We start from the raw sequence: 25,397 nt of genomic DNA, 5'->3' as shown, positions 1-25,397 counted from the left end.
CCAGCAAGGTGCTTTATTCAGACATCGAGAACAATAACATGTGCTACCCCTCAAATTTAAATAGCAGTTTTTGCAGTGACAATGACAAACACATCCCTTTAGAAATTGCGCAAAGTGGGAGGCCCTTATCGAGAAATCCTAGCGGCGTGGACACAACCACTGTCAAAGTCCTGAATATTTCCAGCGATCAGGGGAGCAGATCGAGAAAATCTGGCGCCGTGTTTGCTGTCATCGCAGTAAAATCCCCCCCTCGTCCACCCGCAGAGCCTCAACTGGTGAGACAGGATGCTTTGCCCCAACATAAAACTTTAGAGAAACAGACCATGCTGGTACCCATAGCTCCTGCACCATCAGTGCCAGCTATGAACCCACATTTTCCAACAACTGGGCTGGATGGATGGAGTGAGCCTCAGTGCTGGAAAAACAGGCAAATAGAGGAGATACAAGACCCAAGCTTTGCCCATCCGATGAAGACCCAAAACAAGACCACAAAACAAGGAGATGATGCCAAGTACTCTGAGACTGTGCCTCTGGATCCACTGGCTCATGAGTGGCTGGTCAAGTGTGCTGCTGGACTGTGGGGACAAATCTACGGTCTGCTGCTGCAGGAGACCCAGCTGGCAACGAGGAGAGACTTCATGTCAGGGTTCACTGCTCTCCACTGGGCTGCCAAGGATGGCAACGGTGAGATGGTGCACAAGATCATGGACATCTCCAAGAAAAGAGGCACTTATGTTAATGTCAACAGCAAAACGCATGGAGGCTACACACCTCTGCACATTGCAGCCATACATGGTCACAGTGAAGTCATAGTTTTGCTTGTGCAGGGTTATGGAGCCAATGTAAATATAAGAGATAATGATGGAAAGAAGCCCTGTCACTACCTGGGCAGAGGCGTGTCAGCTGAAGTCAGACAGCTTCTGGGTGGAATGCAGCGAGGCAAGTACAGGGACAAGAGTGAAAGTGAGGAATGTAAAGAGCAGCCAAAAGGTCTGAACACAATAAGCAAACTGTTTCAGCCCCACATAGGGAAGAAACACAAAGCAACATCCAGGCTTGTCCAGGACTGGTGAGATGTCCAAAAATGAAGCCGTGAGACAACCCAGTGTCAAAGCTGCAAGAGATCAAATTCTCTTTGTTTATCTAATGTTAATATTTAAAAGACATCTTTAACCACTAGTGGTTATGCATGGGATTGTGGAAGGACTGTAACTCAATTAAAAATGTGTGTAGTCTTGATACTATTACAGATTCTAGGTATCTTGTGTACAGTGTAGCACTGGATTAGTTAAATAATCATATATAAATCGTTTTTCTTGTTGAAATCTATAGCCTATATTAATAACAATGTTATTTTTGTACTCATTTAAATTATTTTTTTCAAATGTAACAGAAATTCATACTGGTGATGAGTAATTTTCTTATTTACCTTATGTATAGTAAATATCTGGAAATAACCCACCTGTTGATTCATAACATTAAAACATTATCAAATATAACAACAAATAGCTGCTGCCAACACCTGTATGAAACATGATCTGATTTCACTGTGGAAATAGGATGTTTACCATCTTTGTTTACAACTTTATACCTTGTTTATATCTTTGTTTATACTGAATTACAGTTAACTGTACCAGAGAGCAATAATAAGTTCGATGGATCAATTATGAATAAAGTTTAGCAGCAATATTTGTGTGCGGAGGATTTGTATAAGTTGTGCATACTTTTGTTGCAAAAACATCCCATGTGTGACAAAGTTGAGCTTGTAACGTTCATACTGACGAATGCTGCCTCTCAGCATTTGAATGAGCAAAGGGGAGCTGCGTGGGGAGAATAAAATCAGAGCAGGGCAGCTAGGCAGGATGGTGGGATGTTTCCTTTGCATTATCGTTTGATTTGTATATGTGACGCCATTATAGAGAAGAAAGGCCTTTTGTCAGCCACTGTGACCTTCATTCCTCTCTGGACTGATGCAACACAAAAATGTTGAACAAGATATGACATAAATAAGACATTTTTTGCCACTGTGAGGAGACCATAAAGTGATCAATAACTAGCGATCACTGGAAAGAATTTCAGATAAAAAGCCTACAAACTTAAGAAAAATTCCTGACCTACTGTAAGACAGTTTGCTGTTTAGATTAGCTTAGTTTTTATTTTCAATTTATAAGCACTGATGGTGACAATCATTCTGCATAAACTTTGTGTCACGTTAGATTAAACCCACTTGTACATCATAAAGCAGGGACCTAATGTGATCCTATTAGTGATCAAAGTTGACATATAAACCTATGACGGACGGTACAGAACTCAGGCAGAAACACCATTTTATATTAGGTTTGTCAGGGGAAAAAAACCAAAACAAAAACCAAAAAAACAGGATTCTATTGCCCAGATCATGCAATGATGTGCATCAAAATAGTTGTCTCCACTGTTCTGAGTAGTACAAAGGGAATGTGAACTATGTTTTTATCCTTAGCTGACCCAGAGGAAAACAATGCCTGATGATATGACAAGAGCTGGAGCTCAGACAATGAAGCCATAAGCAATACAGTGTGATTACAATGTCCTTTGTCTTATTGTCTAGAGAAGACGCTTCCTGCATAATGATCCGGATGAGGGACAGCTGCACTCACAGTAGCTATTCAACAGAGCAGCTTGCATAGTTTTATCCCACCTCCAATAATTCAATACCAAATATATATACTGCAAAAACATTGAGTAGTAGTCACGAAAGGAAAAGACTTTGCTTGTGTTACTCCAGTCATCTTGGATGGTTCAGTTAACATCTGGGACCATGAAAGTCTCTCCAATATGGGACTATGTGAAAATTAAATGTATTTATAAAACAACAACAACAATAATGATAATACAGGTAAGGCCTACTTATATAAAACTATTTAAAATTAAGATCTCAACAGCTCATAAAAGTAAACATCAAACTCATACAATAATTTAAAACAAGTAAAAAACCTGAAGGGGTGGAAATGGTGGGGTAAATTGAGGCGAATAGGCTAAGTGATGTAAAGTATCATACTGTTTCTGCTTACCTGAAGTCATCTGGCAGGTCATGTCAAAGGCTAAGGGCACTGACGGCACCTGCTCATGATTAAAAGTTTGTGATTTGGCGTGGGCCCAGACCTAGCCATGCTTTAAAATCACTCACTCATCCTGTGGGTAAGGTGTGAACTGTGAAGAGACTGCAAACTGGAGTTAGTTTATTTTGTGTTTTGCACCAGTTACAATCCTACCTGCTGCATTTGGAGGAAGCTGGGGACTTTTAATTTATAACCGATGGCTAAATAAATTTACAATAGCGTAAACATAAAGGGCTAAAAATAATTGAACATTCTTGATTATGGTATCCAGGATGACTGAACAAGACAGACCCCTATTTCTGGCTTGTTTGAAGGAAGGAATTACAGAAATTACTTTGGCGACCCCTTGAGTTAGTGGTAGTGTTTAACTTTAAAATCAACAACCACACACACACACACACACACACACACAAAACACACACTGAGATTCAGTTGTCATCATGATTTGGGACTAAATAAGTAATGCAAATGGAAATCTTACCTGGGGGTACGAAAAACATATGGTGGAGGAGAGAGGCTGCACATATGATAAACCAGTTTTGGCAGCAATTGTTACTAGGTTTTCCACACCCTGCTGTCAACATAAATGTGAGAGATTATATAAGCCTAGCTATTTAATGGTTCATTAGTCTTCATTAGAAAACTGTTAAAATATCAAAGCATCCTTTTCATCCACTGGGCCACATGGCAAGCTTTTGAGCCATAAAATGAGGAAAATAACTTTTTCAGAATTTTGTTGATTTAGAAAATTATTATTGCCATTCATTAAATATGGGTGGTAAAATACCTTTTGGAAAAACTAAAAAAAAAAAAAAAAAAAAAGTAGAGATTTGATGTAGCTATTAACATTTAACGGTAACGTACCATTAGCTAGCATGTTAAGTCTCCAGTATCGTTAATCCTTTTAGGCCTAAGTCTCATACAGGCCGCCAGGACTTGTGTTGTGTTGTTTTGGCTGTAAAACTGTCATATAATGTCCTGCGAGTATGTGCTTTTGCTCTTTTTTCCAGTATAACTTTAGATTTACATACAGTCAAGCCCAAAATTATTCATACCCCTGGCAAATTTTGACTTAAAGTTACTTTTATTCAACCAGCAAGTTTTTGATTAATTGGAAATGACACAGGCATCTCCCAGAAGATAATAAGATGATGTACAAGAGGCATCATTGTGGAAAGAAATACTTCTAAGCTTTTATTTACATTTGAACAAAAAGTGGCATGTCCAAAATTATTCATACCCATTGCAAACTGTCACACTCTATGGGAGAATCCAAAGTTCTATACCATTCCAAATAGTCCAAGCTGTTCTAAAGCATCATGATTATCCTGATTCATTGGGAACAGCTGTTTTAATCAACTCAACAGGTGAAAAACAGCAGCTCTCTGCAGTTGGTTTTTGGACAGAGATGGCTAAGACAAAGGAGCTCACTGAGGACCTGTGGCTGCTCACAAGTCAGGAAAGGGCTATAAGGCCATATCTAAATGTTTTCAAGTTCCAGTGGCGACAGTACAAAGTATTATTCAAAAATACAAGACATTCTGCACTGTGGAAAATCTCAGAGGATGTGGTCGGAAGCCTAAAGTGACACCTGTGCTGGCCAGGAGCATAGTGAGAGAGGTGAAGAAGAATCCGAGGATCACCGCCAAGGTCATCCTGGTGAAGCTGATGGTGGCAACATCTCAAGGCAGACAGTCCAACGGACACTGCACACTGCTAGGTTCCACGGACTAAGACCAAGGAGGACGCCACTCCTCCAGATAAGGCACACAAATGCCCGCTTGGCCTTTGCAAAAGCTCATCTGGACAAGAAGAATATTTCTGGTCTTCTGTTTTGTGGTCAGATGAAACAAAAATTGACTTGTTTGGCCACAATGATGTATCCTTCATTTGGTGTAAAAAAGGAGAAGCCTTCGACCCTAAGAACACAATCCCCACTGTCAAACATGGTTGTGGGAACCTAATGGTTTGGGGAGTTTTTCAGCCAATGGACCAGGGAACCTAATCACAGTAAATGGCACCATGAAAAAAGAGCAATACATCAATATTCTCAACAACAACATCGAGCAGTCTGCAGAGAAACTTGGCCTTGGCCACCAGTGGACATTTCAGCACGACAACGACCCAAAACACACAGCAAAAGTGGTAAAGAAATGGTTAGCGGACAAAAACATTAATGTTTTGCAGTGGCCCAACTAGAGTCCTGACTTGAATCCAACAGAGAATCTGTGGAGGGAGCTTAAGATCAGGGTGATGGCAAGGAGACCCTCCAACGTGAAAGAGGTGGAGCTCATTGCTAAAGATGAATGGGCGAAAATACCAGTGGAGACATGCAAAAAGCTGGTCAGCAATTATAGGAAGCGCTTGATTGCTGTAATAGACTTTTCTATTGATTATTGAGAAGGGTATGAATAATTTTGGACATGCCACTTTTTGTTCAAATGTACATAAAAGTGTAGAAATATTTCTTTCCACAATGATGCCTCTTGTACATTGTCTTATTATCTTCAGGGAGATGCCTGTGTCATTTCCAATTAATCAAAAACTCGCTGGTTGAATAAAAGTAACTTTAAGTCAAAATTTGCCAGGGGTATGAATAATTTTTTGCTTGACTGTATCTGCCAGTGATGTAACATTACTGAAATGTTTTGAGGGTGTAATAACAGCTTAAAGGAAAGAAAAACACAAAAATGGAATTTGATTTTAGTGGTTTTTACTAAATAATACAATGTAATTCCATATATACAAATGATTTAAAACATTCAGTTGAAATTCTGAACTCTAACAAACAAAAACAAAACATTTTTGAACCTTGTTTTTTTATTTGAGTCCCTGTTTTTCTAAAGAACTGCCAGGTCTTTTTCAGTCCCTGAGGTGGTACACCCTGAAGCAGTTCCTGTCAAGTTGTAGGCAGAGGTCCACACCACACTCCCCACATCTCCAGGGAGTGCTCTTTTGCACAGAGTGCATTGCTGTCTCCCCATGCTGGCTCTCTGTGACCTGCCGTGTCCCTGGCCGTCACTGACAGAGACAGGGAAATGGCCTTGGCTGGGGGTCCTCACTGGCCTGGCATCCAGTGGCACCCCCAGGAGCTGGGCAGACAGCTGCTCCTGAAGGTCTGGCATATCATGTATCCCTGAAACAGAATCAGAATAAGATTTATTCTTCCCAGGCAGGTTTTCACACACACAAGAAATCTGCTTTGGAGTGTTGATGCCTCACAATAAATGGCCAACAATGAAAAAGGTGCAAGGAAAAGACAGGACCGTACAAAATACACTACAATACAATTACATATCTGCCGCTGGCTGTTACATGTCTCCCTGTGAATAATATAACTGTTGCGCCATTGTCCTGACCCCGACGCGCACCACTACGACCTCGACCGTGTCCGTTAGGGGAGACTGGGGTAAGTTGAGCCAAAGGGTAAGTTGAGCCACCCCCTGTTGCTAGGAAACGGTAGAAAATATTGATCATGTGACCAAATATTTAGGAGGAAGGCATCATTTCATGGAGTCTGTGAAGGTAAGAACCACATGGGTAAAGTGGTTAGACATTTATTTCCAAAAAAACATTTTTTACTCTTGAAAGTGAATTCAATCTATCCTCAGTTTCATGAGAATTGTGTTAAGACCAAAACAGATCATTTTAAATTTGTTTTATACATCAGTTGTGGTATCTATGAGCTACAACATGAGGTCATAAACCTAGCATAAAAGTGCACAATTTTAGCTGTGGGGACTAAAAAAGTCAAAATGGTAGCTCTGGGGTAAGTTGAGCCATTTGGCCAGGGGTAAGTTGAGCCGGAGCCCCATACACTTAATAAGTGTATTTTGGCTGTAGCCTAAATGTCTTAAATATTAAATAAATATGAAATATTGAATGAATGAATGAATGAATGAATAAAAAAAATAAATTAATAAATAAATTAATTAATTAATCAAAATAAAATAAATTAATTACATATTAAGTGTATGATGTAAGTGTATTTTGGTTCAATGTTCAAAACAGCTGTTTATTGTACCTGTTGAATTGTGTTTAATAAATAAAAATACATATGAATGTGAAGAAGTGACTGTTATTTAGGGAGGGAGAAGGTGAGGGAGGGGTGGGATGGAGGTGGGGAGGAAGGTGGGGGGCAAGTAGGGATACAGCTCAACTTACCCCGCTCCTACGCTCAACTTACCCCATACACGGGGTAAGTTGTGCCACGAGACCACTTTTTTTGGACATGCTATATTATGGAAACAGTTATGTTTACACTCATTCTGTTTGTTTGAAGAGATGCACAACATCCTGAAATATATGCAGATATATTAGTTAGCGACAAAACTATGATTGCCTTGATGTAGTGATCCTAAATATGAAAAATGGCTCATCTTACCCCAGTCTCCCCTATATATCACGGATGTCCCCTCAGCAGGCCCAAAACCAATTCAGACATAAGATAATACGGAACACCATTCATTCCGAAGTCAAATATTGTAGCCTACATAGCCTACATACTATCCTACAAACAATATGTAATTTACGAATGTTGCTTACCGTGGTGTAGAAGAAATCTCTCTCTCCTCGGGAAAAATATTGTCTCCAGATCCCTCGATGATCCTTCTCCGGTCTGTCTCTACCGACCTGTGCGTAATGACGTAATCCAAGCCCGGCAATGTTTACCGTATTAAACTGCATGTGGGCTCAAGAGCAACTTTTCAGTTTTCAGGAAGAGTTGGAATTTCTTCGATAGCGCGAACATTACGGAAGTTACGGTATTTACAATATGACATGCGCACTTATGTCGGCAACGACACGTTCAGATTAAATGGGTTAACCGTTAATGCTAGCTCCCAAAGTGCGTTGATGTTTGTTTGTTTGTTTTCCGTCAGGCCCCAAGCAGTGTTGGGCTCAATAACGTTGTTAAAAACTGAAACTTGACCCGTTTATTTGTTTATGATGGAGACTCGACTGTTGCTGTCAATTGCACTTCATTATTTTCGCACCGTCCTCCTCCTGCTCCTGTTCACCTGCGGCTGCCCGCTGAGGTCTCCCCTCGCCTCCTCCAGCGCGCTGCGCAGCCTCGGCGACTCCGGCCGGTTCTCCTACGACAGGATCTTCTCCCCCCTGTTCAGAGCCCTGTCCGAGCATGGCCGGTCGAGGTGGACCCCAGACCTGAAGAAGAAGCTTAAACCAGAGCACAAATATATAAAATATATGACGGAGTTTTATAAGAAGTCACTGAGAGTGCAGAGGAGCTTGGATGGGAAAAAAACTCACCATATTGGCATACTCCGACTGATAAGGCCCAAAGATGAATGTCCCGTACACAGCAAAGGTGAGTGGCTGAGACTTACTGCAAAATAGTTCAATATGAACATTAACATTTGGAATAAGATGAGATGAGATTGAATACTAACGAATATTTTCACTTAAAGGACATCCAAAAACACTTGCAAGAGAAACAAATGTAGGCTATGTTGAAAAGATCATTTAGTCTGATTGTAGGGGAAATCGGAAATTGCCCTGGCTCAAAGTTTTGTCTATATCTATCAAAGCTGCAGAACACCATCTGAGTTCAGCCATACACTAAAGTAAAGACTGCCTTAACTTAACTTTTGTGCAAATGTGAGAATTTGTTAGGGAAGAAATAAATATCCTATTAAGTTTTGTCAAGCCACTCTGCCAACAAAAAGAATCTTTAAAATATACCCTGAGTTTTACCCTGAGCTGCTACTCATTCATTCATTAATTCATTAATTCATTCATTTATTACCTTTGTAGGTCAGCACAACCCAGGCTACACTGGGGATATACTTACACTCATATCTCATATTTGACAGATACAATGCAGGAAACTATTTTAACACATGACCAACTGCTCCAGTATATCAATTTTCTTTTTAGAGCAATGTAAAGCAAAGAAAGGTGTGTTGTTTCTGTGTCCTTAGAGAAATGATTTTTACCACAGGTATTTTTATCCAAGGGACCTGACATGATGCTCTAAGTATAGGATACTTTCCTAAAAGTAATGATTGAATTGGCAGATTTAAATTTAAAGTCATCTCCAAACTCAGTTGTCATGGGCTTTGAAAAGTAGTATTAGTGACAATACCAACAACAACAAAGATTATTCTAATCTAGGTATTGAATTTCCAAGGATTTGGATATAAAAAAGAGAGATGTTGACTGTGGCCGGAAGATTTACTGTAATACTTAGATACACTTTTCCCCGTTTTTCTTTTTATGTGATCAGTATACATTAAGTTACATATGCACGGTGCATTTTCGTTTTTTTCCTTTAGAGTTCACTATGCAAGACCTTTCCTACAATCTTGACCAAGTGAAAAATAAAGAACAGCTTCTCAAGTCCGTCCTGCTCTACTCTGTTGACCGTTACCATGCAGCTTCTGACTGGTCTGTGTGCTACCTGGATATCAAGGAGCAAGAGCACTTAAACCAGTGTCAGCTGTGTCCTGACGCCCAGCACAGAGTCAATTTCACAATCAGCACACACACACAAAGGAGGAACTGGCTGGAGGTTGACATCACCTCTTTTCTCCAGCTGCTCTTGAAGTTTCAGAGGAAGAATATGCGCCTGCTCATCAATGTGACCTGCCCAGAGGACAGAGGGGCCAGGGCTGCCGGCCGCAAAGGCCCTTTAGAGCTCACCCTGACCCTGAGGCCTCCATCTCTGCTCCTGCATCTCAATGACACCAGCAAACTGTCCCATCCGAGGTCACTGATCTCTGCCAAAGCAGGTCAAAGGCCAGCTGCTGCGGCAAATACATTTCACAAGCAAATGGATTTCAAATCAGGATGGAGAATTGGGCGCATGAGGAGACGGAGGAGGGAATCCCCAAAGAGCAAAAGAGGCAGTCAAAGCCTAAATATCAGCCTGCCCGACCTACTTCCAAGCTCTGAATTTCCAACAACTGACTGTGCCTTGTATGATTTCAGGGTGAGATTCAGCCAGCTCAGACTGGATCACTGGATTGTTTTTCCACCAAAATATAACCCCAGATACTGCAGAGGCATATGCCCGAGGACCATGGGCTTTATCTATGGCTCCCCGGTGCACACCATGGTGCAAAACATCATTTACGAGAAGCTGGACTCCTCTGTACCCAAGCCCTCATGTATCCCTTCCCACTACAGCCCACTAAGTGTCATGATCTTTGAAGTGGATGGGTCGTACGTTTACAAGGAGTTTGAGGACATGGTGGCCACCAGGTGCACGTGTCGTTAAGACAGTGCACGTCCCGAGTGCAGATGAACTCACTTCATGTTTCACAATGTATTGTCATTATCCCACATTTTAAGTATGAAATCTTCTGACCAGGTTCAGCGATTGCATGAATTATACTCAGAGTCATCTAGAGCAGGTGTGTTTACTTAATCAAGTGTGTTGTGTGTTTACTTAATCAAAGTATTTTATCCTATTGAAAAATATAGAGATATGGCATTTATTTCCTTTTTGTTTACGATGCGATACGATGCAAATGCATCTTACCCTTCAACTTACTGCTGTTGTTTGCAACATAGCATTGAATGTGACACACTTGAAGAAGAAAATGTATTATTTATGATTTTTTAAGTTATTTTTTGTTAATTTATTTTGGGTGGGTGGTCTGTCATTATTCTTTAGCACAACTGGCAAGTTTTAAGTAACCCTGTTCTGGACAAAAGATGAAAAAGCAGTCCCATACTCTTATCAAACCTTTTACATTTCATTTTATTCGTGGATATTACAGGTGGTTGTCTTATGGGCAGCCATCCTAATGTCCACAATGAAAGCTCTGTAGGGATAACTCAAGGTTTGTGTGTATTTATTACTTCTGGTCATCGAGTGGCTACATACTTATGAATTCGTACTGGTTTGTGTGACAAAATGCATGTCACATCTATTTATGCAAATTGAATGAATTGACTGTGTGCCTGTGTTCAGCTCATGGATTTTCACAAAGAAAAAGAATATTTAGACATGTTCTTTAGAAAACTGTAAATAAAAGAAACTAGCATGCACATATTTGTATGTCTTCTGTTTGTGTGCGTACAACCACCCCAAACTGTTGATACTTTGTGACTGAACAGATGTTTCTACAAGCTTAGTGAGATCCTCAACATCCATAATACCGTACTGAGGTACTGTTGGCTCTATCCTGTGAAAGGACAATCCACACGGGGGCACTACTTTGCCTCTCATGCACTGAAATAGATAAAAGCATGCACTCTCTGGTGACCTTACAAATATTTCTTCAAAATTCATTTGCACACCTCTCTTACTTAAAAACTTCTCTTAACCTTTCTCTCCTGTGCAGTTGATACATGTTCCGCTTTTTAATAGTGATAATCACCTGTCCCATTTGGCTATTTACAGCATTATCTAATCCTGTGTGACTCACTTTTATCCTGGAAACAACTGATTGTTTTTTTTCTGTGACAAAATAAGATGATGGCTTCCCCCACTTTCTTTGAGACGCTGAATATTTATATATCACTTGTTTGTCTTTTTCATTTAGCCATTTCTTTGGCTTTTTTTTTTTTTTTTTTTTTTTATAACTTTTCTGCCTTAATGAGATCAAAATGTATCTGCTCTGCTTATCTTTTACACATCAGCTTCTTCAGGCAACTGAATTAGCTGGAATCCTCATTAACTTTACCACAATCACCATCCTCTGAATTCAAAAGGGTGCTGTAGTAATTAAAATTTTAAAAATGCCTGGTTGCATTATGAGATTGAATACTTATTAGGAATCCGAAGACACACTCTCCTCAGCAGACACACTCCTTGACAGACACACTCTTGCACATACAGGAAGAAACCCTGAGTACTCACGGATCAACTAAAAAGACACTAATTTCACTTGATTCTTTATTTATTTTGACCATTTCAGTGTAGCCACAAGCCATGATGCCACAGCAGGAAACACAACCCAACAAAAAGTGAGCTGTTGTTGGATATGATTTACTCCAGAATTAGACAAGTGCTGGGAAAAAAAAAAAAAAAAAAAAAAAAAAAAAAAAAGTCAACCCAAACCAGCACCTTACTTACCAAACACATTTCACTTTGCTGGAGGTGCTCATTTATTTTCACACTGTAGCTACTCAACCTTTCCACGCGGTGGCGCTGTCGGGCCAGAGATAATATTGAACCAGCCGTGTACATATGTATAGCTTTTCGGTTTTTCAGTTTATCTGCGAGCAGCTCAGCCTCACATCACTGTCACATGTGGAGAACAGCGTGGGCTACGGTGTCCTGCACAGACAAAAGGGCTTTTACTGCTGAGTGAAACCGAGGAAAAACTACTAAAGCGCAGGTAGGCAAAGGGCTTTTAAAAGGCCTTTTCCTTGACTCTAGTTATAAACTCCAGTCCGTTAGGTGGCGATAAGGCACCCGACTAGTCGCTGAATTAAAAATAAAAGAAAAAAATAGCATCCCGGAAGGTTTGACATCTATTTCCGTTGGACATTACCCGACCAGAAACAAGACCGACCAGCATTACAGAAGAGTCTTGCGGAGCAGGGAGGTAAGACTCAATGTCATCATTATAACACCGCTGTCAGGCTTATAGTAGCCAGGGTAATCAAATTGTGTCAAAATAGTTAGCATTTGTTGTGTTAGGAGATAATTTGGTTAGACTGTTTTCGGTCAGACTGTCATTTTAACATGAAAGTCAAACGCGGCGTCTCAAGGTCCCCATCTGTTAGCTAACTGTTAGCTACCTGTGCTAGCTGGCCTTCTGTGCTGCAACGTTAGCAAGGCAGCAGCTAAGCTAACTTTAGCTTCCCATCCCATACTGCTTTACCTCTACCACTAGCTTACATCTTAGTCCGAGTAGATGATATTTGCAGTCTTTACCATTTCTTTATTTGATCAGCTGTTATCTAACAAACTGTGGCTGTTAAGCATGTTAGTATCGCACGGAGCCGTAGCTAGCTAGCACAACAGGGTGTAAGTGAAGCCAGATGAAGTAGGATTTAGCTACACGTTAATGTTATTTTTATGCTTTTTTCATTCTCTAAACAAGACTTTAAAGCTCTCAACAAACCAATGATAGCGTTAACTATAATTGCCCTATAAGCAGTTCTGGCTGTATTTCGTAGTAGTCTCAGTTTTAAAGTAAAAGTGGTCTGACCACTTTTACTTGATTGTTCTATCCATTGGCATATGTTTACAACAGTATTTCATGCTTTAAATATGGCCACGTACCGTAGGGAGAAGAGTACTGGGTGTAATCATCAGCAGTCAAACTCAAAGGCAGTTTGCATGTGTATTGGCTGAAACAAGACTAATGGTGTTAAAATCTAATATTAAAATATAATAAAGTATTTTCCTTTTTTTGACACTTAACAATTGTAAACAGCCATGAGAATCTAAACTGCTTCACTCTATACATAATCTCCCGGTTTGTCTTATTCTTTGTCTTAACTTTTTTAGGTTACCACCTCTTTGATGGATTGCTAATGCATTCATAATCAGCCATAAATAGCTTTCACGAACCAAGGCCTTTAACAGTTTTGAATATGATAACCAAGCCATTTCTCATTTGAAACACAAAGCAGCATTTTCATCGTTCAGACTTTTTAGATCTGAAAATTATATAGTACTGTATAGGATTTATTCATCATTTGGAAAAGAAGTGATTTATCGTGAGTCATCCTGATCATACTAAAGTTTTGAGCTGTACAGTAAATGCTAAAATTCATCCGGAGATGTTGTTCGGCTTGCCCTCTTCCCCTGTGAACGCTGTTGCATAATGTGAGTTACTACTTGAGGGTCATCTGGAACATTATCAACCCCCTTATACTGATCGCTTCACTGCAACTGTTTGTGGGTTTCTTTTGTTGAGCCTTGTGAATTGCTTTTCTTTCATTTCAGATTGGCTCGCTTGAGAACATGGGCCGCCACTTCGGAGATTTGGCCAAGGTCAGGCATGTGATTACCTACAGTCTGTCTCCATTTGAGCAGAAGGCGTTCCCCAACTATTTCTCCAAGGGAATCCCCAATGTGTGGAGACGGTTCACAGCATCTTTCTTCAAGGTTGCCCCCCGTGAGTATATTTTGTGTATTTGACATTTAGATTAAAGTCTAATAGTCTAATACAAGAAATATTATACTATTACAATGAATGCAAAAATTGTAATGCTAAAAATTACACCGGCCAACATAATTAAAATGAACTAAAAGCTTAATGAATGCATGAATATTTGTTAAAGCATGACTCAGAGATGATTACGTGATTATTCTGAAGCGACATGTTGATATGAAATTTAAATTCAACCACAGGATATATCTAGTGTATTTGTAATAACCTGTACCTACACTGTACCCCTGAAGACTAATTGCATCAGTGACAGTTGAACTATTTGTGCTTGTATTTATGTTTCTGTTACACTTTCCAAGACAGCAAGTGCCTCAGTACTCTGTAATACTTACATTTCTGTGGTAGTTAGCACATCACCCTGTCCAGCATTATTTTTCACCTCATATTGTTTTTTTTTCATGGCACCTGCTTCCACATCATCAGATTATTAACCAGTACCAGTCATGCAGTACTGATGTGCTTCTGTAGCCTAATGTGTTTTAGAGGCTGAACCTACTGGCCAATTGTGAAAAAACACAAAGTAAACATCAAGTCCAAATCATTGCATTGCCTACTGGATAGACCAATGAAAGTCCCCTCCTGTCTCACCCTCTCTCGTGAATCTGTCTGCACAAGAGTGGTGATGGAAACCTATTAGGCTTAAGATGGTCGTGCTTATGATAAAATATCGATCCAAGTAGCTGTAAAGACATGATAGTGTTATAGATGTAGAGGGAAACCTCTTGTGTAGTTTGAAAATTCAAATCTGAAAATAAAGTTGTGTTATTGTTTTATTTTTCCCACAATTTCTTTATCCTGATTTGTAAGTATCTTAGTAGTCTGTTGGCCAGTGGTTTAAGAAATGTTTTGATCTTTGCCTTTTCTAGTTAGAAGTATTGTCAAAAGAAATCACAAACTGCAAAACAGGAATTTTCTGGACAATGATTTGTGCCGGTGCTTAGGGAAAAAAAATATTTTGTCTGTTGATAAATCTGTTATTTTTTGCCTATCTTGCACTTGTGCTGGTTCACTCCCAACTCTGGTGCTTTTTAGAGTGAGTCAGGTTGAATCCCAGCTGAGTCTTTGTGCAGGACTCTGAAGTATGAGGGAATGCCCATGGTAGCTCTCCACACAGCTTCAAATTACATGGAGATAAAAAATTATTGGGTGGTTTTCCTGGGATACAATGCAACAGTAAACAACAGCCTCTTAGGTTGTAAATGACGATTCAGTCCATAATATCTGTTAATTTTTGAGTAAGGCAGATTTATCTGACTCACAAAATTACTGCAAGATGCAGTTTGTGCAAAATTCAGCAGTGGGGTTTCTAGCCAAAGAGAAGAAAGGGGGTGACATTAATCCTGTCTCAGCATCTCCACTGCCAGTTGTATGTTTGTTTTGTAAGACTTGGTTTCTCTATTTAATTGACTGTTTTGGTTCCAGCCTCCACTTGCCTCTCACAGCTCTAAAAAACACTAAACTGGAGTACAATTTGACAATCTCAGACGAGTCTTTCTAGGCCAGTCCAGCTGTTCGAAAGAACTGACCCATATGCCAGCACCGCTGACACACTAACACATATTCAAACATAAAAAGCTGAATATATTTACACTGCTAATTTGTTTTTATGTCTCTTTTTTTAAGCAATGACTCTGATGTACCTGACATACACCTGGGGCAACAATGTCCATCAGCAGGGCAAGAGGAAGAATCCCTCTGATTATGAGAATGACGAATGAGCTTCTGCCACCCTCCTGCTGTTTATTCCAACTCTGTCTGTTTTACCAATAAAGAGAAAACATATTTATGTGAAGTGAGTGTTGACTGAAATCATTTGTCCATCTTTTTAAGGAGCACACATACATAAATGTTTGGACTCTTGGTCTGAATGGCAGGTTTAGTTCTACAAAAGCCTTGGTTATGCAAATAAAGGGTGTCAATCCCATGCAGCAGTATTACTTGAAAAAGGACAATACAAATTTAGATGTTATACGAAAATGCAGCGAATGTAATAGCGATCTTTTCAACATGTACATCCACTGCAGTATATACACGCAGGGATTGAGAGCAGTTTAAACAAAGTGTCGCAAGGATCCTGACAAATCAAACAGTTTAGTTGCTCAACTCATCACGGTGCGGGGCCTTTATGTTGAAATGAGCGGAAGTCAGATATGCTGGCGTGACACACTCGGGGGAGCAAGAGAAGATTCCTGAAAGCCCTGTGAGTGTGTGAGTGTGTATGTGTGTGTCCGCTGCCACACGCGTCAGCCGGCTTGCCAATCCGCTGCGGGCAACACAGGTTCATGGAACAAGGGTGGGACGGCGTCTGTGAATTAAAACAACACGACTAGCTGTACTTTTTTTCCGCACTTGGTGTTTTTTAAGCTCCCGGTCGTAACTAACTGTGCACTTAAATCCGCGAGTAGTGAAGATGTCTGTGGTCGGGTTTGACGTCGGGTTTTTGAACTGCTATGTAGCGGTAGCCAGAGCCGGAGGGATTGAAACTGTCGCAAATGAATATAGCGACCGATGTACACCGTAAGTGGGAATGGTCTTGTGATTCTCTGTGCTTTTGTGTGTTTAATTATGTGCGCCCCCCAATTATTTAATGTAAATGAATCCGGTTGTGGCCTTGTGACAAAAGTGCTTGCTAGCTAGCTAGTTAGCATGCTCGCTAGCAAGCGAGGTAGTGATTTCAACACAGGAAACAGCACGTGAATACTTTGGCTTATGCTAGCCGGAGCGAAGCCTTTGTGGCTTGAAAGAAACACCGGTACCACTTCACATCACGATAGATGTCTTACCCTTTGTGTTTCATGCTGTGCAAAGATAGATTAGATTATATGTATTACACAGTAAAGATCATGGTAGTTTATTTTACCATTAAGGGGATTCGGTGTAGGCGCAAATGGGCGCATGATGGGAGGAGGCCGAGCAGTGTCAAAATGGACTTATTTATTCGCATCAGTCTGCAGTGTTTCTTTCTATGGCCCGTTACGTCAACCCCATACGATTTAGTGCTATAGATTTACATGAGAGTGTTATTCTGGGTGTCGGCGCTTGACTGTGTGTTTTTGTTTTTAGAGCATGTGTTTCTTTTGGACCCCGGAATCGATCAATCGGTGCTGCTGCAAAAAGCCAGGTATGTTTTCATGGGAAGTGGTGGAAAGCAGGCCAAAATCATTTCCTGTACCCAATGAGGATCAGTGTTGTCTTGGCACCAGCTGTGTGAGCATGTACAGTGCTGATCAAGGCACCAGAATGAGTGAAATTCATTGTCAACGATTACACCTCTTTTTTTTTTTTTTTTTTTTTTTTGCACATTTCACATAAAGTTTCATGTTGTAAAGCCATGAGTGCACAAGTAGATATGGTTTTTGTGTGTGTATAAGAGATAATGTGTTTTATCTTGTCGTTTTCTGCTTCTGGTAAAACAGGTCGTCACAAACTGCAAAAACACAGTCCAAGGGTTCAAGAGATTTCATGGAAGGGCGTTCTCAGATCCATTTGTCCAACACCTTAAATCCAGCTTGGTTTATGATCTTGCACAAATGCCTACAGGGACAATAGGCATCAAGGTAAGGGGTGGACGTGAATGCATCCGAGTCCAAGTACAATGAAACAGTTGAAATTAGGATTTCCATGTAGAATGTGCAATGCAGTTCAAGCCAAAACCTAGTGCTTATATAGGGCAAAAAAGAAACAATACAGCCTAGTATTTCGATATTTTGTGTGGCGATATTGTATCGATACACGGATGGCAAGTATCTAAATTGTGTCGCCAAGTATCGATGCTGTATTTATTATGCTTGTTTTTTATGACTGTGTTGGTCAGTCTGTCTGCTTGACAGTTTTGCTGCAATAAAAGTGATTGAATTGATGAAGAGATTAGATAAAACAGACAAAGTTGTCCTGTCGGGACATAATTTGCAGCTGTAAAAAGGTAATAACTCCCAATATATCGCAACATGTTATCTCAATACTCTGCGTATCTCAATACGATCATATCAAGACTAAAGTAATGTGATACATTACTCTACATCTTAAGACCTCTATATGATCATCTTTGAATTGCTATATGTCTGTGCCAGCATAAAATGATAACTGAATGGAGAGGAGATGTTTAATATTCCTTTTGGAAGTTTAATAGTTCATACTAATATTTATATATGTTGTACTAGATTAAGAACTCTGTAAATGACATGTTAGTAAAAAGTGGTCAGTATCCTCTGGTCTTGATGCTGCTCAAGCAAACGGTGGTGTAAATGTTGCATGCTATCACTTTTGATGGTCATATAATTCGGTGCACCTCACAGCCAGGGAATGAGATAGATTTATCAGCTCTTAACTGCCTAGTCACTCCCTGGACGTAACGCTAATTGTGAATGATTTACTAGCAGTCATCCAGAACGATGTAATGATCTTTTGTTTGCAAATCTTACTGTGTTCCTTAAGGTTATGTACATGGAGGAGGAGAAGGTGTTCAGCATTGAGCAGGTCACCGCCATGCTGCTGACCAAGCTGAAGGAGACAGCAGAAGGCGCACTGAAGAAGCCTGTGGCCGACTGTGTGGTGTCTGTACGTATTACATAGTCCTGTGCAGCTGCTGATGCTGTTTCGCTACACAGTATGTCAGTGGGTGGTATAGTCACATATAGTCCTCTCACTGACTGCAGCGAAAACTTTGATTTTTCTTGGTTGGGAGTTACTTTTAAGAGCCGTGCTGTCATTTCCAGGTTCCCTGCTACTACTCTGATGCTGAGAGGAGATCAGTAGTGGATGCAGCCCAGATCGCCGGACTCAACTGCCTGAGGCTCATGAATGAGACGACTGCAGGTACGCACTAACATCTGAACAGGGCTTGAATGAGGCTATATGCGTCAGTGAGTGTTGTGTTGATCGTGACTGCTGGTCAAACATAGCCTGGATAAACATCAGTCTTCTTTCTTTTGTCTGGAAAGATGTAGGCGACTTATTACACAGATAGAGGAGACAGTGGCTGTAACATCTAACACTGGCTGGATATCACCAATTTGTAACTAACAAATCACAAATTTTGGTCTAATTGACTAATTTAATTTGATCATTTCCCCAGTTGCGTGGCACCTATTGCAGTCCTGACCTGCCTGTAAACAGTGATTTGGGATTCTAAATAAACTTGAACTTGAATGAGGATGATCATAGCTGACAGTTTGAAGGACGGTGCACATTCTGGCCAGGGCTGGTGTAGATTCAAAGATGAGAATCATTTACAACCAACTCTTAAAAGCTGAAGTGAACGGTGGTAGATTAAGCAGTGCAGTCAGCATTGGCTAATTTGTCAAATCCAGCTGCATAGTGAAATGCACACTTATTTACTTGTTTGCTTTAATTAATAATTCCATTAATACTGCTCCATACAGTGGCGTTGGCATATGGAATTTACAAACAGGACCTTCCTCCCCCCGAGGAGAAGGCCAGGAATGTGGTGTTTGTCGACTTGGGCCATTCTGGATACCAGACCTCAGTGTGTGCCTTCAATAAGGGCAAGCTCAAGGTGTGTAGAAGTGGAGAAAGCGAACCAGGTGGATGTTTAATCTGCGCATCAAAACTGAAAGTGTGTTTTTTCTTGAGCTGTCTCCGCCCTTCTCCCTGCTCCTCAGGTCCTTGCTACAGCCTGCGACCCAGAGCTTGGAGGGAAGGACTTTGACGAGGCGCTGGTCAGGCATTTCTGCGAGGAGTTTTCCAAGAAGTACAAGCTTGATGTCAAGTCCAAGCCCAGGGCTCTGGTACGGCTCTACCAGGAGTGTGAAAAATTGAAAAAACTGATGAGTGCCAACTCCTCTGACCTGCCGCTTAACATCGAGTGCTTCATGAACGACATTGATGTGTCTGGAAAACTTAACAGGTAGGCAAACAAGAAATCATTTGTTTTAGTAGTTATGACTTGAATCTGTAGGAGTTTCCTTTTGAAAATATTGATAAAAGCTGACATACCTTGAAAGTTTAAGCACTGAATGTGTTTTTTTTTTTTTTCAAGGGCTGACTTTGAAGAGATGTGTGCTGATGTTTTGGCCAGAGTGGAGGCTCCCTTGCAGAGTCTGATGGAAAATACCAGTAAGTTTTAATGCCCTCTCATTTTTATTTTACTTATCTTTCTGTTATCTCTTTTTTTGAGTTAATCAAAGAACATTGATGTGGACCAGCTCTTTTGCTTGTTTCTAAAATTGTCATTTTGCCCTATTAGAACTCAAGAAGGAGGACATCTATGCAGTAGAGATAGTGGGTGGTGCCTCCAGGATCCCGGCCGTTAAGGAGAGAATCAGCAAATTCTTTGGGAAGGAGCTGAGCACCACCCTGAATGCCGATGAGGCTGTAGCCAGAGGATGTGCTCTGCAGGTATACTGCACGTTTTAATTGGCCTTCAGTTCCACCTTTGCTCCCTACAGGAGGATTTCTGTTTTCACCAAAACATGATGAAAGTATCATCACTTGTCTAGACTTGACAAGTGAGGTTTTTTGTTGCAGCCTTGTGTTGATGCACTTGTGTCATTATCCACTAATGTTTGAAAATAAAGAGAAATTGATGTTTTTGCTAGAGTTTTACATTTTTGATGGTGGTCGTAGCACAGATCACACTCTAAGAATACTGCTTGCGTCTCCACAGTGTGCCATACTGTCACCTGCCTTCAAAGTTCGTGAATTCTCCATCACAGACGTAGTTCCCTACCCAATTTCTTTGAAGTGGAATTCTGCTGCAGAAGAAGGTTTGAGGTAAACCGCTGCACCTGCCACGGATGTGTTTTTGTTTGGTTTGGTTGTTTGTCTGTGTGAAATTGTTGAATATGACTGTGAATTATAATTTTTTTGGCTACAGTGATTGTGAGGTGTTTCCAAAGAATCACGCAGCACCGTTTTCCAAAGTGCTGACCTTCTACCGAAAAGAACCCTTCTCTCTGGAGGCCTACTACAACTGCCCCAAAGAGCTGCCCTACCCCGACCCCACCATTGGTAAGCAACTTCATCCAGACAGAGCTGATGTCTCCTACATTTGTGTCAAAATTTTTGGTGACGCTTAACTGCTCTTTTTGTCTTGCAGGCCAATTTCTGATCCAAAAGGTTGTCCCACAGGCATCTGGGGAGAGCTCCAAGGTCAAGGTGAAAGTACGTGTGAACATCCACGGCATCTTCAGTGTGTCCAGTGCCTCCCTTGTGGAAGTGCAGAAGTCCGACGAAACGGAGGAACCCATGGAAACAGAACAGACAAATGACAAAGATGGGGAGGTACTTGAGCAAAACAAGTTCCACTGACATGCAGCAACCTCATCTACTTATCTGCATATTTCTCCACAGTACTGAATATCTGTGATCTTAAAGGCTATTACCTTGAGCAACAAGTGGATTTGTTTGTGTAAAACAAGGCTTGTTTTTCTTAACCCACTGCAGAGCAAAATGCAGACTGATCAGGATGAGCAGAAGGGCCAGGTAGATGGGCAGAAGGAAACAGAAGAGAAGACATCACCTGAGAATGAAGAGATGGAAGTAAGATGCTTTGCTCATGTTGTTACCTTTTCCTGAGCATAGAGCTCAGTCGTCCTGTGCAACAAACAGCTTCATCCATTTTGAGTTTTCAGTTGTAGCTTTGAAAGAAAAGTTGTCCACTGCTCTGCCAGTGGAATCTATTATGTCCGGATCTGTTAATGTGTTTCTTTAATGAATCTGTTTTTGAGCCTTGATTTCTCTCTTTTTTTCCCCTTCTCTGTCTCTCTTTAGACTTCCACAGAGGGTAAAGCTGAGAAGAAGTCTGACCAGCCTCCACAAGCCAAAAAGCCCAAAGTGAAAACAAAAGTGCTGGAGCTTCCAATCGAAAACAGTCCACAGTGGCAACTAGCAGATGATATGCTTAATCTTTTTGTAGAAAATGAGGTAACTATCTTAAGTATTTGCCCACCCAAGAAATTAGCTTTTGCCAAACTTGACTCTCACTGACAGCATTTAACATAATTTGGAAGTGTTGGGCAGTTTATTTACTGGATGGATTATCCGCAGGGCAAGATGATCATGCAGGACAAGCTGGAGAAAGAGAGGAATGATGCCAAGAATAATGTAGAAGAGTACGTTTATGACATGAGGGACAAACTACATGGGATGCTGGAGAGATTCGTCAGTGAATCTGTGAGTAATTGATCACTTGGGTTCTGACTACCAATCAAGAAATAAGGCCGTGTTACAGTCATGATGCCACATTAGATTTGACGTTAGTTTTCATATTCCTGATGTCCTTTTTTGTCCTTTTCAGGACCGAGATGCTCTATCATTAAAACTGGAGGATACTGAAAACTGGCTGTATGAAGACGGAGAGGACCAACCCAAACAGGTGTACATTGACAAACTGGCAGAGATTAAGGTAATAATTGCATCGTTATTTTCTTCCCCCCCAGAGGCTGATTTGAAATTTTAATTTGATCTTAATTTGGTCTCTAACCAACATGTACTTCACAGAAATTTGGCCAGCCCATCCAGGAGAGGTATATGGAAGCTGAAGAGAGACCTAAAGCGTTCGAGGAGATGGGAAAACAAATCCAGCAGTACATGAAAGTTGTCGAAGCATTCAAAACAAAGGTACAGCAAAAGCCCTCAAAGGACAAGCTTTTTTTTCACAGCTTTTTAAAAATATAAGCATATTGTTTATATTTCTCCAAATGTGCATATCATTAGACATAAGACATGCATAGCAATGTTAACGTGATATAGCAGCTGTCATTACTTCCCTTTTTGATTTTCATCCCAGGAGGAACAGTACGATCACCTGGATGAAGCAGATGTCAACAAAGTGGACAAGCTGGCCAGTGAGACCATGATCTGGATGAACAGTGCCATGAACCAGCAAAGCAAACAGAGTCTGACAGTGGATCCCTCTGTCAAAGTCAAAGATATTCGGGCAAAAACAAGGGTGAGAACATCATAGTACCAGAGCTTTAATAAGTTACTAGAAACTTTTAAAATCAAGGCATGTAAAATTGGTATTAAATACAATGTAGGCAAAGCCTTTGTGTAGCTACTGAAGAGTGCACAGTTTATTGATGTCGTGCATGTTTGTAGGGTGTTGAAGTTCAAGCAGTTGACAGCCATTTGGGGCAGGCATTGCATAAATTTGCTTCAAGCAGCACTGTCGCTCCATGCTAACACCTCAGCATACACTGTGTTTATTAAAATGTATGCAACTAGCACTGGCTAACATAAGAGGTCAAACCTTTTCATAGTAAAATGGTATTATCATATTGTTTAAAAATGAAATGTCATCAAATTTATTGTAGCTGATGATTTAGGTACGTCCTCTGATATTCACTGTGCTGTCTCCCATCGCCCACAACCGTCACTTCCTAAATAAAAAAAACAGGTGTCACAGGAAGAGTCTCCTGGTTTAAAACAGTTCACTCTCCATATCCAAAAATTGCCGGTCTCCTTCCTAAAAAATACTGGACTTATCCATGTATCATTTGAAATTACATGCCTCCTAGCTTTAGAGCTGCTCATTTTTAAGATAATACTAGTCACCTGTAGTGACCCCACATTGTGTTTGCTGACACTGTCACCAAAAATCTTCCAGAGGTCATTTAGGTGAATGATCCTGTTGTCTGTGTTCTTATCGCTGAACAGGCAAGTGGAGCCATCTGCCAGAATCTCTTTGCTTTTAATCCACATATATCTAAAATACGTTGTCCGACTGTTTTCAGGAGCTGTACACTGCTTGTAACCACATTGTGACCAAGCCCAAGCCCAAGGTGGAGCTTCCCAAGGATGACAAGCCTGCAGAGCAGAACGGGCCCGTCAACGGACAGGAGCCAGCCCAGGACGACACTGCAGATAAAGGATCAGCTGAGAACCCGGGAAACCCCTCCTCAGAAGTCACAGACAACAAGCCTGACATGGACCTTGATTAAAGCAGGAACCCACAACTCCACCCTCAAGACCCCCCCACGGCTGTGCCTCAGTCTGAACCAAGTGCACCCTTCTTCACCTCAGTGTCATCAACTTCCCCTTGCAGATGACATGATGGAGAGAGAGAGCAGTTATAGCTTTTTTTTCTTTCTTTCTTTTTTTTTTTTTTTTAGGAAACACCTGTCATATTAGACAGCCAAAAAGCGATACTGCTGCCTCCTCCTGGAGGTTCAAGAGTTCTCCTGTGGAATCAGATAACACAGATGAACGGGAGCTGTTTGTTTTCAGATTGAGATGCAGCCTGGGTGCATCCGAGCTGGTGAAGTGTCTCAAGAACTCACTCCACGGTCAAAAGCAGGCAGGATGTTCAGCACACTGATCCCAGCTCCCAGTGGAGTCTTTACGATGCCATAGCATGCCCTTTGTTTCTTGCTGAAATAAAATCAAATGGAAAGCCAACTGCAATAAGCCTGTTGTTTGACAATGAGCGCTGTACACATGATGGTATTTATTTCTGTTGTGTGCCCTTTAAGTGTTCTGGTCTGTGTCAAGATATGGTTTTAATAAAGTTGTTGAAAATCACTCCTGGCTTCTTTACCACTCGATCATTCCTTTGAAAGAGGACATCTAATGTTATATGTCTGACATGTTTAACATAAGCCCAAGGTTTATGATTTCTACAATCTATACTGCCTCTAAAGAATTGAAAATCAGTTTTACCGATTATAGATTGATGCAAAGGTTTCCCTGAACATTTCAGCTGATTTATTTCTTTGCATGCAATCATGTAGGCCTATTTCACGCCTTTTTTTCCAAAGCCACATGTTATTGAATCCAGGTTCATGGGCTAATTTGGGTTACATGATACAGCTGTGCATCTGCAAACCAGTGAGAAGATCCATCCATATATATATATATATGGAAATGTCACTTTGAAGAGAGCATACATAACAGTAGAATGTCCATTTCAATTTTTTTTTTTTTTTTTTTTTTTTTTGTGGCAGAAAATAGGCCAATACAGAATAACATACAGCAAAGACAAAGGAGGATATAATGCTGGCATATGGTGCTGACATTGCTGACTTACTAGATAGATTCAGGAAGGAGGAGAGGTAAGCCAAACACACATAACTCTGATGCTAAAGTATTTATCCTTTATATAATATCAGTATTACCTAATTATGATATTACCAAGCTGAATTTCCTCCTCAGACCCATTCCACTACAATAAACCAAGCAGAAAACCGCTGGCTCCACGACAGGCCTCTGCTGCCACCATGTGTTCAGTGGAAGGCTGTCAACT

At 40.7% G+C, this 25,397-nt stretch overlaps 4 protein-coding genes across 4 annotated transcripts in view; all 4 read left to right on the top strand.

Moving 5' to 3' along the window:
- Positions 1–1,689, top strand: part of sowahab (sosondowah ankyrin repeat domain family member Ab) — a 2,109-nt gene extending 420 nt beyond the window's left edge. The window contains exon 1 of the mRNA XM_030061688.1: positions 1–1,689. This exon is cut by the window's left edge and continues 420 nt beyond it. Coding sequence (XP_029917548.1) covers positions 1–1,073 — 1,073 coding nt within the window. The 3' untranslated portion in view covers positions 1,074–1,689.
- Positions 1,690–7,891: 6,202 nt separating this feature from the next.
- Positions 7,892–11,113, top strand: gdf9 (growth differentiation factor 9). Its single transcript, XM_030061347.1, has 2 exons — positions 7,892–8,424; positions 9,392–11,113. The coding sequence occupies exons 1-2, from the start codon at positions 8,043–8,045 to the stop codon at positions 10,333–10,335; spliced, it is 1,326 nt and encodes a 441-aa protein (XP_029917207.1). The 5' UTR covers positions 7,892–8,042; the 3' UTR covers positions 10,336–11,113.
- A 1,349-nt stretch (positions 11,114–12,462) lies between these two features.
- Positions 12,463–15,986, top strand: uqcrq (ubiquinol-cytochrome c reductase, complex III subunit VII). The gene is made up of 3 exons (XM_030061826.1): positions 12,463–12,616; positions 13,969–14,140; positions 15,818–15,986. Exons 2-3 carry the CDS (start codon positions 13,987–13,989, stop codon positions 15,910–15,912), a joined length of 249 nt encoding a protein of 82 aa, XP_029917686.1. The 5' UTR covers positions 12,463–12,616; positions 13,969–13,986; the 3' UTR covers positions 15,913–15,986.
- Positions 15,987–16,396: 410 nt separating this feature from the next.
- On the top strand, positions 16,397–24,676 carry hspa4b (heat shock protein 4b). Its single transcript, XM_030061824.1, has 19 exons — positions 16,397–16,711; positions 17,258–17,315; positions 17,611–17,751; positions 18,629–18,751; positions 18,910–19,009; positions 19,576–19,709; positions 19,816–20,060; positions 20,193–20,269; positions 20,400–20,551; positions 20,820–20,926; positions 21,030–21,163; positions 21,252–21,436; positions 21,599–21,694; positions 21,926–22,078; positions 22,202–22,327; positions 22,452–22,559; positions 22,655–22,774; positions 22,944–23,105; positions 23,890–24,676. Exons 1-19 carry the CDS (start codon positions 16,605–16,607, stop codon positions 24,094–24,096), a joined length of 2,535 nt encoding a protein of 844 aa, XP_029917684.1. The 5' UTR covers positions 16,397–16,604; the 3' UTR covers positions 24,097–24,676.
- The last annotated feature ends 721 nt before the right edge of the window (positions 24,677–25,397 follow it).

The sequence above is a fragment of the Myripristis murdjan genome, chromosome 10, assembly GCF_902150065.1.
Source record: "Myripristis murdjan chromosome 10, fMyrMur1.1, whole genome shotgun sequence".
In the NCBI taxonomy this organism is placed as follows: domain Eukaryota; kingdom Metazoa; phylum Chordata; class Actinopteri; order Holocentriformes; family Holocentridae; genus Myripristis; species Myripristis murdjan.
This window is presented reverse-complemented; position numbering and strand designations above follow the sequence as displayed.